The sequence below is a fragment of the Octopus sinensis genome, linkage group LG2 (assembly GCF_006345805.1).
Source record: "Octopus sinensis linkage group LG2, ASM634580v1, whole genome shotgun sequence".
In the NCBI taxonomy this organism is placed as follows: domain Eukaryota; kingdom Metazoa; phylum Mollusca; class Cephalopoda; order Octopoda; family Octopodidae; genus Octopus; species Octopus sinensis.
Window position 1 is genome coordinate 107520228 of NC_042998.1, and position 13602 is coordinate 107533829.

The window sequence follows — 13602 nt, forward strand, 5'->3', positions numbered from 1 at the left end:
CTTGGTAGAGAATCAATACAACCAGTTTTGATGTTTTACATTATTCTGCTAAACAGCAGAAGGTATAAAGGTACCCTTGGCAAAGGAATACCAAGATGAAGTTAGATTTTAGGATGTTTATTCTTATAAAGATGACACATGATAGGGTGGTGTGCTGGTATTTTGTACTGCAGCCCCATTAAACTTAACCAATGAGGAGACCTCAATGTGGTCACTCAATCTGCTTGAAATAACAACACTGTCTCCTTCAGATCACACCCTGTCATCTCAAAAAAGAAGTCATGACTAGAATGTCTTTCATAATAATTCTTGATCACAGTTGACTTAGATCTAGATGACCTTTGTCAATGTCAGTATGGGAAAAAGAAATGTGATACTATTGTTATGTTAATATTATTACTTGCATTTTGCATGCTTGCACATAATTGGGTCTATTTAAGGTGGCTGCTAATTTGATGTAACAGCTTGGCTATTCAGTTGGATAAAACATCTGAATGAAGAGAATCATGTGAGACAGTGACTGTTGACATAAATATTGTACAACACAGCAATGGCAATGTCAGTTAATAGTAATTTTCAATCAATAATTCAGATGTGACAGGCTGGAATGCAATGTTTTGCTGCTGCATGGAGAATGAAATATGAAGATACTATTGATATATATATATATATATAACAACTTCATTTTTATCTAGTACGAGAATGATGACCCTATAAGAAGTTTGTGTAAACAGTGAAAAACCTGGAATTTAAGACAGTGAAATTTTAAAGAATAGATTTGTGATATTGTTATCAGTTCTTCCTTAACAGAAATTGATAACTGTTGAAGGCTAAAATTCTTATCACAACATAAAAGTTTTAGTGAATCAATTCAAAGTTATTGTCAGAGATTATGTGTCAGCTTATTTTTGCAAATTTTGATGAAATTGTCATTAAAGGACAATGTAAATAATGCGGTTGAAACAAGACTCATAAATGGCATGCAATCATATTAGCATCATCATCATCATCGTTGTTTAACGTCTGCTTTCCAAACTGGCATGGGTTGGACGGTTTGATTGAGGGCTGGCAAGCCAGAAGACTGCACCAAGCCCCAATCTGATCTGGCAGTGTTTCTACAGCTGGATGCCCTTCTTAATGCCAATCACTCTGAGAGTGTATGTAGTCAGTGCTTTTTACGTACCACTGACATGAGGGCCAGTCAAAAGTATCAGTATTTTCAATCTGGTGATCAAACACTTAATGCATATATTGATTCATCTAGCAATATAAAACAATTTCTAAATTTGAGATAATTGAAACAAAAGGAAAACAGAAGTTAAAAGAATAATTACAAAAAGTATTAACATTATCATCTTTATGTTCTAGGTTCACATCTTACCATGGGTTCAGACCTTTACATCTTTCTAGACTTGATAAAGCAACTATTAGTAATGTACTGGTGTTGATTTATACATTCTTCTCTGCCTTATAAATTGATCTTATACTCTGCCAGAAGAAGCTAACGCATAAATGTTTTTTTTTAAAACCATTTTTTAGACTGGGCCTTTTCATTTGAAATCACCACCCATGTCAACATTTCATCAACAGTTATGGTTAATTGGTAGTATTGATGCTGACAATGCTGGAAGTAAGTATGATATTAAATAAACTAGCAACATTACATAATCTATTATTGAATTTTGTGATTTTCATTTTACATTGACAAAATAATCAATTAAGACATTTACTGGATTTTTTCGGTTTCAACGGCAGTTTTTCTAGCGGTGTCATATGAAATTGTCATCCATAATTATGACCCTAGTATCGATCTATTGCATTTCAATCTGTTTTAGGGTTAGGGTTAGTTAGGGGTTGGGGAAGGGTATCTTTTTTTCTTCAGAAATGTAAATAAACCCAATCTGTTTCTTAAACGAGGGACATATTCATATGGCACAGAATGTTTTCACCTCAATAGACGTCATTGATTGGTTGAAATTGCAGAAATTGAAGAAAAAAAAACAACAAATATCTTACAAACTATAGAATTTTCTCAATAAAGCCAAGAGAAAAAGATATTTTATAAACACATTCTACCAGTATACGAAGTTTAAAAGTGTTTAGTTATGTGGAAATTATTTTAAAAAAACTGCCGTTCAAACCGATAAGATCCCATTTACTTGATTATTTAAATGTGATGTTATAGACTTTCAAAGAGACATATAAGTATGGTTGCAAGAATAAAAAATTGAAAATGTAACACTTGTTTCTTTTTAGTGTGTAAGACCCAGAATTACAATATTTTTTTACTCTTTTACTGGTTACATGCATTCAGCTGTGGCCATGCTGGAACATTATCTGCAAGGATCGCTCATATTGACATTTTAAGTTCATTACTTATTTTATTGATGGGGTATTACTACAGAGGACTTATGAAAACTTGAAAGAATTGAAGCCAGCATGCTCTACTGGATGGGTAATGTCAGTGTGCATATTCAACAGAGTGTAAATGATGTAAGAGGAAAATTGTGTGCAAGAGAGAAGACTATACTGGTATGGTTGTGTGATGCATATGGATGAAGACAGCTACTTAAAGAAGTGCTGATCTCTAAATGTGGAGGGAACCATTGAAAGGGGTTGACCCAGGAAAACGTGGGATGAAGTGGTGAGAAAGGATCTTCAGATGCTGGGTCTCACTAAGGAGATGACAAGGGACCAGGATGTGTGGTGATTTACTGTACTTAAGATGCTTCAAGCTAAGTAAAATTGTGGTCATCCATACATACAGGCATGTCCTTTTTGGCCTTGCCCCCACTCCCTCTCCCAGCTGAGAAGTCTTTGCCTTGCAGGTGCCCATGCCACATAAAATGCACTTGTGCTGGTGCTATGTAAATGCACCCATGCAAAAAGTACCCAGCACACTCTGTAAAGTGGCTGGCATTAGGAAGGGCATCGAGCCGTAGAAACTATGCCAAAACAGACAACTGGAGTCTGGCCAGCTCCTGTCAAACCATCCAACCCATACCAGCATGGAAAATGTCTGTTGATGATGATGATGATGATGTCAAACTGCTAAGTTATGGGAAATAGAAAACCATGTGGCTGCAAAGTGAATGTCTTAACTACATAGCCATGTCTGTGCCTATATCAGTGTTAATTTCATTTCACTTAAGTGACTAAAAGGATTTAAACATTTTTTTCTTTTAATATTTGAATGTAAAAAACAACAATAGGGTAGCCACCAGATCCTCACTTTTGGTGGCAGAAGCCAGAGAAATTGACTTGTGTAACTTTTACACCACTGTCATGGACATCCTTGTTTCAAATGTAACATTTTTACTTCTCTGGGCAAATAAACAACTCCACCTCTCTCTTTATTGACTCTCACTTTATTGACTCTCACTTTATTTACTTGCATGGCCCTCACAAGCCATTCATCTATTCCTAGTTTCCTTATGAAATCCTGTCCTAGGTTGATGATTGCTGGGTTTTAGAGCTTATCCCTAGCTAAATACTCTTTAAATTATCTCACAATTAATATGGCATCTGCTGTACTTTTTCCTAGTATAAACTCAAAATGCATATCATTTATGCTGATATATTGCTCATTTGGATGTAGACTGTTAACTTACATGAAGTGGAAAATTCAGGTGAGCTGAGTAGTAAAAGTATATCAGCTCTATAATTAATTTCTCTATAGAAAGCTTGGTTAAAGAGAGAGATGATTCCAATAATTTTAATGAATGTTTGTTCAACATCTGTAAAATTTCAACTAATTTTTAGCATATTGATCTTTGTGAGTGAGGGAAAGAGAGAGAGAGAGAGAGAGAGAGAGAGAGAGAGAGAGAGGAGAGAGAGAGAGAGAGAGAGAGAGAGAGAGAAAGCTAGCTAATTAACCTATATTATTCACAACTGGAAATAAGTGTTTCCAGTTGTGGAAAGAGAGAAGGAGATGTTTATAGTTGGTGGGAAGCTTTTTTTTCTTTTGTGTGTGCCAATAAATTTTTTTATTTGTCTTATTGAGGAAACAAATATCTGTATATTTTAGTTATGCTATAAACTAAGGTAGTGTCTGCTCTATCTACCAATATTTAATTCTCAGTGGCATAAGCCATTTAACTACAAATAGATTGTTGTTGCATAGTCCTAGGTCTGATTGAGTGAATCTATGATGTTCAGGTATTGAGCTGAAAGACTAGGTGCAACTGAGAGATCTTTGTTCTATGCTAATGTCTAGTTTAGAACCCTAGTACATACTTTGACATGCAGTAGCATGTAGTACAGTGTGACATGTCTATTTCTGTACACCTATACATCTATTTCTGGCCATATCTGCTGCTGTACACCTGTTGGTGGAAAGTCAACTTTGTCAAAGCATAGCAATTGCTGTTTCTTTGCATGTATTGTTGGTGGTGTGCATCTTATCTCAGCATTTGGTGTTTGTTCCTTCTCGAGCCATGCCTGGCTCATAAGGGCTGATTTCCTGGTTTCTTGGCGTATAGGTTCCCCACCTGGACGGGACACCGGTCCATCGCAGGTGAGCTGCAAGATGCAGGAGGAAAGAGTGAGAGAAAGTTGTGGCGAAAGAGTCAGCAGAAGTTTCACCATTACTTTCTGCTGGAGCCGTGTGGAGCTTAGGTGTTTCGCGCATAAACACACACATTGTCCAGTCTGAGATTTGAACCCGCGATCCCTCGACCGCGAGTCCGCTGCTCTAACCACTAGGCCATGTGCCTCCACAACACCATTTGGTGTTAGGCCTTTTTATGGTACAGCTATTTCTGTGTGTATGTGTTCTGGGTGTTGTATATGTCTGCATGTTTGAAGATAGTTTTTCATGTAGAGGCATGGACTATAGGGGTTAGAGTTTGCTGTAGCAACAAACTGCATCTTTCATATGTCATGTCTAAATGGTCTTTTATTTTCAATATTTCTATTTCCCTGTGTAGCTGAGCTGTTGGTATGGTCTACATAGTTGTATTGATGCAAAATACGATGTTATATGTTGTTTGTAGTTTGTTGTGGAGAGATTGGAGGTTCAGACGGCACTGGGGTTATCCATGGTAGATCTAATGTAATATTTGTACATTATTGTGGTTTCTTTCTGTGAATGCTGTAAATATGTTTGTGCTTTGTTTTTTCTTTCTTTTCTGTATGTATTGTGAATGCTGTGGAAGTGTTGTACATAACTTCTGGAATTTTTGTCTTCTAGTACTGCTGAGTTTGGAGAATAGTTGCAGAATGTAAGAATGATGTTACCTATGTATAAGGGTGTGTGAATATTTTTTGAGGTGGGGGAAGATCTTGTAAGTATAGGTTGAAAAGAGTGGGTGATAAATGGATAATGGGGAATGGAGTTGAAAGTTTGTTAAAATGGTGATTTTAAAAAAATTATTCTTGTTGGAGCCTTCATGTTTTCTTTGTGATATAGACTTGTGTGTGGTTTGGTTGTTACGTATAGTGGTCTGAATCTCTGTTGTAATTTGGTGAAGGGAATAAGGGTTAATCAAAATTTAATTTTTTAAAAATTATTTGTAAGTATGCAGGGTGATATGTCAGTATCATAGTAGTTCATTTGGATTTTTGTTAGAATGAATAAAATATATGATTTTTTTCTAGTTTCCAGATTCTGATAGTATTGATAGGAGTAGTTTTAGATATTGGTAATGTTGGTAAGTGCAGTGACTCCTTCAAATCCTAAATGTTTCAGATGTAAGTTTGACATTTTGTCAGAGCCTGAGACTTAAGATTTTAGAATTCACTATTGCTTTTGAGGTGTCTGATATGAACAATGTCAAAATAATGGTCTAAGGAGAAGGTGCATGTTTTACACATGTTCTTTTCTTCATTAGGTGAATTTTAGTGACTAATTTTCCAGAAATATTTGTTTAATGTGGATGTTTGCTTGGTGATGGTGTGTATGTTATTTAAGGATTGGCCATTATTGTTGTTGGTGCTAATAGTATTTTACTGTTTTGTAGTTTATGTTGAATAAAAGTGTGGAAATTTTTCTATGATTTATTTTCTTTATTTCTTATTTTTAGTTGTTTACTGCTGAGTTATTTAGTTAGGTTGTGTGTAGTATTATGTATATAGTGCATAGTGTTGCGAGAAAAGCTCCCACATTTTACATGGCCAAGAATGTGAATTTGGTTTTTCTGTTGTACCCTGTACTTGAGGTTGCCTCTAGTTTTTATGTGATTAGCTATTTTTAATGTCTAATTGGGATGTATATTACTTTGAGAGATATTTTTGGATATGTCTAAAATATTTCGTTGAATCTGCATTCTGCAGTGTTTATGTTAGTGATTGTACTGTTGAATTCTGCTAACCTTCATTGTTTCCTCACGGAGTTGTTGCCACTGAAATTCTGAAATTTGTAAAAGATTTTTCATTGCTTGTTGATGTGTAGATGTGTTATGATAAGTATAGGAGGTGGTTAGTGTGTTGAGGGATTGTTTACCTTGAAGTATGTGGAGCAGAATGAGATATTTGATGAAGAGTTATAAGTCAACTCAGTCAGAGATGTGTGTTTTAATGCAATTTAGTGTTATATGTATTATTTTTGTGCTAAGATGTGCTGTGTGTCTTCAAATTTACATCTGTAATGGTGTTTGTGAAAGTTTCAAGGTGCAGCTCACTGTTGTAAGCTTTATGAATCTTGCATAATTGATGAGTATGTCATTACATTATAGTATTGAGCTGAAATCCTCATGAGCCTAAGGAAAAGACCAACTTCTCTCATGGGCCATTACAGGACAACGAAGTATCTTGACCATTATTTATAAATGTCTATTATTTATTTATTAGTCAAAAGGATTGTAATACTTAACCAAAATTTTCTAAACAATTTCTCATACGAATCCCTTGAAATCTTAAGAAGTCCTCACAGTTCACATATTGTATCATGTCTTAGTTGACCTTTTATTGCTTAAAACTTTATCAGTTTGTTAAAGATGTCCCATTGGTTTTGCAGTGGCCAAGTTTGAACAAGAGTTCACAGTCAGTGTTCAGATCAGGGCTATTCAAAAAAATGAAAAACTCAAAGAATTGTTTGACAATCCAAATCTGACAGGAGAGATCCACAACCACACAAGAAACCTACGATGTGCTCATGTGAGTTGGAAACTAACAAACTTTGTTATAATCTATATGTTTCTCTTTGTTCATTGGTTAAAATGGTTGACACCTTTCACTTGCAATGTTATCTATATACACCACGTTTTATGCTATCACCTCTCAATACTACAACATGCCTCACACAAAATTCTACAGACTTCTCTTGGTACTATAATATAACCTAAACATTATTGCAACCTACCCTGTAAATGTGAACACTTAAGGTTACCACAGATGCTAGACTTCACCATCACTATATTCTTTAGTGTAACCTACCAGTATTATAACACAACTTGTACAAATATAGTCTTCACAATACTATCACACACTTCACATTCTACACAAACACTTCTCAAAGCAAGCAACTCTCCATTAATTCACACCCTACTGTCTTGGGAAAGGAAAGGATACACTAGGTAATATAGTCCTATGTGCACCAAAGCAAATGGAGTACCTTTGAACAAAGATGGCTTGATCAATGCTGATACACACTAAGCAAGAACAGCATGTCACAGCTCACACTTTACATTTATATTATACAATCATAGACATAATATACTCAATGAACCATCATCATCAACGTTTCTCTGCTCTCCATGCTAGCATGGGTTGGACGATTTGACTGAGGACTGGCGAACCAGATGGCTGCACCAGGCTCCAATCTGATCTGGCAGAGTTTCTACAACTGGATGCCCTTCCTAGCGCCAACCACTCTGAGAATGTAGTGGGTGCCTTGTGAGTGGATTTGGTAGATGGCAACTGAAAGAAGCCCGTCATATGTATATATGTTTGTGTGTCTGTGTTTGTTCCCCCCACCATCGCTTGACAACCGATGTTGGTGTGTTTACATCCCCGTAACCTAGTGGTTCGGCAAAAGAGACTGATTGGATAAGTACGAGGCTTACAAAGAATAAATCCTGGGGTCGATTTGTTTGACTAAAAGCAGTACTCCATCATGGCTGCAGTCAAATGACTGAAACAAATAAAAGAATATGTGTACGTGTGTATATATATATATATATATATATATATATATATATATATATATATATATATATCAAAATAAAAATCAAATGGAAATTGTAGTTAAGATACCTGTGTTGGTGACACGTAAAAAGCACCATCTGAATGTGGCAGTTGCCAGCGCCGCCTGACTGGCATCTGTGTCGGTGACACGTAAAAGCACTAACCAATCGTGGTTGTTGCCAGCCTCCTCTGGCCTCTGTGCCGGTGGCATGTAAAAAGCACCCACTACACTCACGGAGTGGTTGGCGTTAGGAAGGGCATCTAGCTGTAGAAACACTGCCGGATCAGACTGGAGCCTAGTGCAGCCTCCTGGTTTCCCAGACCCCGGTTGAACTGTCCAACCCATGCTAACATGGAAAACGGACGTTAAACGATGATGATGATGATATATACACATACCTTGCTCTAATAGCTGAATTCCAGAACTAGAACTGATCTAATACCAGAATTAGAACTGCTCTGATACCAGAACTAGAGAAGTTACAGGTGTGGAAGTAAGGTCTAGAATTGAAGGGCCTTAGAGTCAATCTAGCAAAAACCAAAGTCTTAGTAAGAAGGCAGACAAATCACAAATCCCTTCAGGTAGATGGCCCTGCTTGTTCTGTTGAAAAGGTATAGCTGGAAACTCCATATGATGTACCCAGTGTAAGCTATGGACATATAAGAGGTGCAGTAATATCAAAGGAAGGTTAACTGGGAAGATAGTTTTTGTGTGTGGCAGATGCACAGTGGCAATAAACACTAAAGGCATACAGAAAACAGATTCCATCACATGCCAGGAGGAAAAACTAGAGTAGTTGATAGCTTCCGTTACCTAGGTGACCAAGCTCTGAGAGTATAGCTGCTAGAATAAGAAGAGCCTGGGCAAAGTTCAAGGTGCTCCTACCTCTGCTGGTAACAAAGCGCTTCTCACTCAAAGTGAAAGATAGACTGTATGATGTATGTGTGCGAACAGCCATGCTACATGGCAGTGAAACATGGGCTGTGACTGCTGAGGACATGCATAGGCTTGAAAGAAATGAAGCTAGTATACTCTACTGGATGTGTAATGTCAGTGTGCATATACAATAGCGTAAGCACCCTGAGAGAAAAATTGGACATAAGAAGCATCAGATGTGGTGTGCAAGAGAGATGACTGCGCTGGTATGGTCATATGTTGCATATGGATGAGGGCAGCTATGTGAAGAAGCGTCACACCCTCACGGTGTAAGGAACCTGTGGAAGAGGTAGATCCTGGAAGACATGGGATGAGGTGGTGGAGCATCACCTTTGGATGTTGGGCCTCACAGAGGCAATAACAAGCTACCGAAACCTTTGGAGATATACTGTAATTGAGAAGACCCGGCAAGTCAAGTGAGATTGTCGCTGTGGTTGATGGCAGTGTTGCATAACTGGCCCTGTTTCAGAGTACCCTTCAATCGTCAGACAATATGCTGTGCTTGAAAAGACCTGTTGAGTCAAGTGGAATCGTAGTTGTGACTGATTCTGTTGCTGCCTGATGGGCACCTGTGCCAGTGGCATGTAAAAAGCACCATTTGTGCATGGTTGATGCCAGTGTTTCCTGACTGGTTCCCATGCGGGTGGCATGTAAAAAGCACCATTTGAACTTGGTCGATACCAGTGTGGCCTGACTGGCTCCCATGCCAGTGGCACATAAAAACCACCATTTGAGCATGGTCGATGCTAGTGCCACTTGACTGGCCTTTGTGCTGGTGACATATAAAAAGCACCCACTATGCTCTTGGAGTAGTTGGCATTAGGAAGGTCATTCAGCTGTAGAAACCTTGCCAGATCAGGCTGGAGCCTGTTGCAATCTCCTGGCTTGCTAGTCCTCAGTCAAACCGTCCAACTCATGCCATCATGGAAAGTGGATGTTAATTGATGATGATGTTTCTTACAGTTTCTTTTTACGAATTCAACTCACAAGGCTTTTATTGGTCCTAGGGTATAGTAGAAGACACTTGCCCAAAGTGTTATGCAGTGAGATTGAATCTGGAATCATGTGGTTGAGAAGCAAACTTCTTACTACGCTGTCACACTTACACCTATAAATATATGTAATAATGTATTTGTAGTGTAGATTAGTCAGCTAATGCATGGTGAGAGTTATGTAACAGACTATAGAACACAGTTTCTGGCTCAGAGAATATGCAGTGTTCTAATCTCAAAGATGTTTTTGTCTGAGGAGTTGAACTTAGAATTTTTTTTGCCAAATGTCTGGCTTCTCATACATTTTGTGTTTAATCTTTAGTTTGTTTTCGCTATTACAACTAAAGCCATGCTGGGCTCATCTTTGAGTACTTATGTGGTATCTTTAAAAAAAAAAAAGATTTATAATCTAAATGTTCTTTGGTAATTGAAATTTACACCTTTTTGTAGTGTACTGAGGTTAACTTAAACATAGTTTATCGCATTTTCATTAAAATTTTGTGGGTATTTAAAAGATAATTTTTTATAAAAATAATTATAACATTTTTTTCTTTAAAAAAAAGACAAGCAAAAACTATCTCAGCCAACCATATTTTTGTGACAAGTGCCATAGTAATAATAGATTAATTTATGATTTAGTTTCAATTTCTTCTTGGATATTTTTCATTTATGTCAATGGTGACTTTGGGAAAAGCACGAATATAACAGGACCTAGTTTTCCCCCTCTTCCAATGCTGTACAGTACTTATATACCTTATAAATCGGTTATTAGCTGCTATTTTCAACCTTCACCACTAAACAGCTAATCTGATTATTAAAACATTAATCCTTGAGTAATCATAGAGGGTTTTTTTTTATTTTCTCTAAATTATTGTTATTGTGGTTGAATTTTTTCTAGTTTTATATAAAGAGAAAGACTAAAGGATTATCCCTTGTTACTAAAGAAAGTCTCCACTGGAAATGGATGATATATGTAAAAATGCACCAGTACACTCTGTAAAATGTTTGGTGATAAGGGCATTGAGTCATTGCAAACAAGCCAAATGACATGAACAATTATCAGTCTTTGGGAGCAGCAGCTCCCATTAAGAAATGACTTGTAACTGTGATGACCCTCCAATCCATGCTAGCATGGGATACAGATGTAAGAAAGATAATGATTGTGATGACGATGATGATGGCTATTAATCAGTCAGTGTTAGCAGGATAAGTTATTTTATTAATATCCAACATTGCAAGGTGTTCTACCTCAGTCTAATATTTCTGATGAGAAATAAACCCTATCAATCGAAATATGAAGTATAGTTAAAAATAGCAGAAAATACATTTATAGAACTAATTTGAAAAGATGGAATGTCAAATATTGTGAATTGTTATTAGCAATGTAGTTACTAACCAAGTGATAGATACAAGCATGGTTCAAGTCCTATTGTTAGGCCTGTTGCTTTTTGCCTATCTTAAATTGGAGCTTACGATAATCATAAAACAATTTCTACTCTCTACATCACAACTGAGTGGTTAGCAATAAAAAAAATCATGTAATAGAACCCTCTCACCTGTTTGTGGGATAGAGAGTTGCTGAAGAGGTCACAGAATGTGTGACAAAAGAACTTAGACAAAAAAAACTAAAATAACAATAAAGCTAAAGTGAAGACCAAATATATAGTGCATGTGTTTAATTGGCAAAATATGACCATCCCCAAGTATAACAATAGGATTTTAAAAAAATTCTCCCTTAAACTTTTACTAAATCAATTTTATTTTTGCTATTATGAGATTTCTTGAACATTATGTACAGTTCTACAATTATAATTGAGATAAATTTTCTGAAATTATAAAACTGTTGTCAATAAAATGTACAAAATATTATATTTTATGATTAATTTTTGATTTTATGATTGTTGTAGAAATGTGATGACCTAATTTTGATGCACTTGGGATTTTTGGATTATTCCAATTATATTATCACTGTCCGTTTCTTTGGATTAGAAAACCTCAAATACAAATTTGAAAATATTGATTTTCATGTAAGTAAACTTAACAATATAGTATGACATTGTTATGCTCTTTAATTTTCTTTTCAATTTAGTCTAAGGAAAAAATGTATTTTCATGGGTATGGGGATGCAGTAGACTAGAAATCTTTTGATTTAAGATGGCGAGCTGGCAGAAATGTTAGCATGCCGGGCGAAATGCTTAGTGGTATTTCGTCTACTAAAGGCGGCGAGCTGGCAGAAACGTTAGCACGCCGGGTGAAATGCGTAGCCGTATTTCATCTGTCGTTACGCTGTGAGTTCAAATTCTGCCGAGGTCGACTTTACCTTTCATCCTTTCGAGGTCGATAAATTAAGTACCAGTTACGCACTGGGGTCGATGGAATCGACTTAATACCTATGTCTGTCCTTGTTTGTCCCATCTATGTTTAGCCCCTTGTGGGTAATAAAGAAATAGGTATTTCGTCTACTGTTATGTTCTGAGTTCAATTTCCACCGAGGTCGACTTTGCCTTTCATCCTTTCGGGATCAATAAATTAAATACCAGTTATGCACTGGGGTCGATGTAATCGACTTAATCCCTTTGTTTGTCCCTTCTATGTTTAGCCCCTTGTGGGCAATAAAGAAATAAAAAAAATCTCTTGATTTCCAGCCAGAATTGTTCCAGTTTGATGCTAAATTCTGATTATTCAGTGCATTTAGTGGTTTTCACTTCAATATAACTTCACAGTTTTGTTCACCTATATGTTTTTCTCTCAGATATTAATCCACAGATGTTCAGGTTGGGCATTTGGAACATCAGTCTCATCAACCTTGGGAGAAAGACCTGTGAAGGTCATGCTCACTGACTTTCATCTCCTGATGAATATTTTTTTTATTCTTTTACTTGTTTCACTCATTGGGCTGTGACCATCCTTGGGCACTGCCTTGATCAATTTTATGTCTGGTATTTATTCCTTTGCTGAATTAAATTACAGGGACACAAATCAACCCACACTGGTTGTTAAATAGATGAAAGGTATGAAGGAACAAAAAAGGGGAATATAGAAGAGGGGGAGGAGCAAGAAACTAGGTGAGTTACTGAAGGCAAGAGAGGTGTAGGAGTCCAAAGAGTAGGTTAGGGTCAGAGTTGACAGGATGGAGAAACTGTTGGGAGAAAACAGAGAGAAAAACAAGGCTGAGAGTTGGGAAGTAGTGGGTGAGTGCAGGGAGAGCAATAAAAGAAAGAGAAGCTGAATGGTAGAGGGTGATTGAATGTGAATGCAGAGAAAGCATCCTAGGTGGGATGGCTATGGAGAAAGAAAGGTGAGAGAAAGGGGTAGGAGTGGCAGTGGTTAAATGCAACAAGAGCAGTGAGAGAAAGAAAGAGTGGGTAATGAGATAAAGGCAAGAATAGGTGTGGTGTGGGTGAGAATGTCTGATGCAGCCTCTTATATGTGGGTTCAGAGAAGGATGAGAAGGGAATCAGAGTGAAGTAGATGATGTAGTCTGTCCAAGCAGTAGAGAGATGGGGTGGGGGGGATGGGGGCTATGAAAGATGAAAAAATGAGAGGAGG

General features: G+C 36.9%; 1 protein-coding gene across 4 annotated transcripts in view; it reads left to right on the forward strand.

Moving 5' to 3' along the window:
- LOC115229652 (transmembrane protein 181) overlaps nt 1-13602 on the forward strand; it is a 51624-nt gene that overhangs the window by 20150 nt on the left and 17872 nt on the right. For all 4 annotated transcript variants that reach the window (XM_029799976.2, XM_036498828.1, XM_029799988.2 and 1 more), the window contains 3 exons: nt 1540-1630; nt 6956-7095; nt 11961-12080. In XM_029799976.2, the coding sequence (XP_029655836.1) occupies nt 1540-1630; nt 6956-7095; nt 11961-12080 (351 nt within the window). The remainder of the gene's footprint in view (nt 1-1539; nt 1631-6955; nt 7096-11960; nt 12081-13602) is intronic.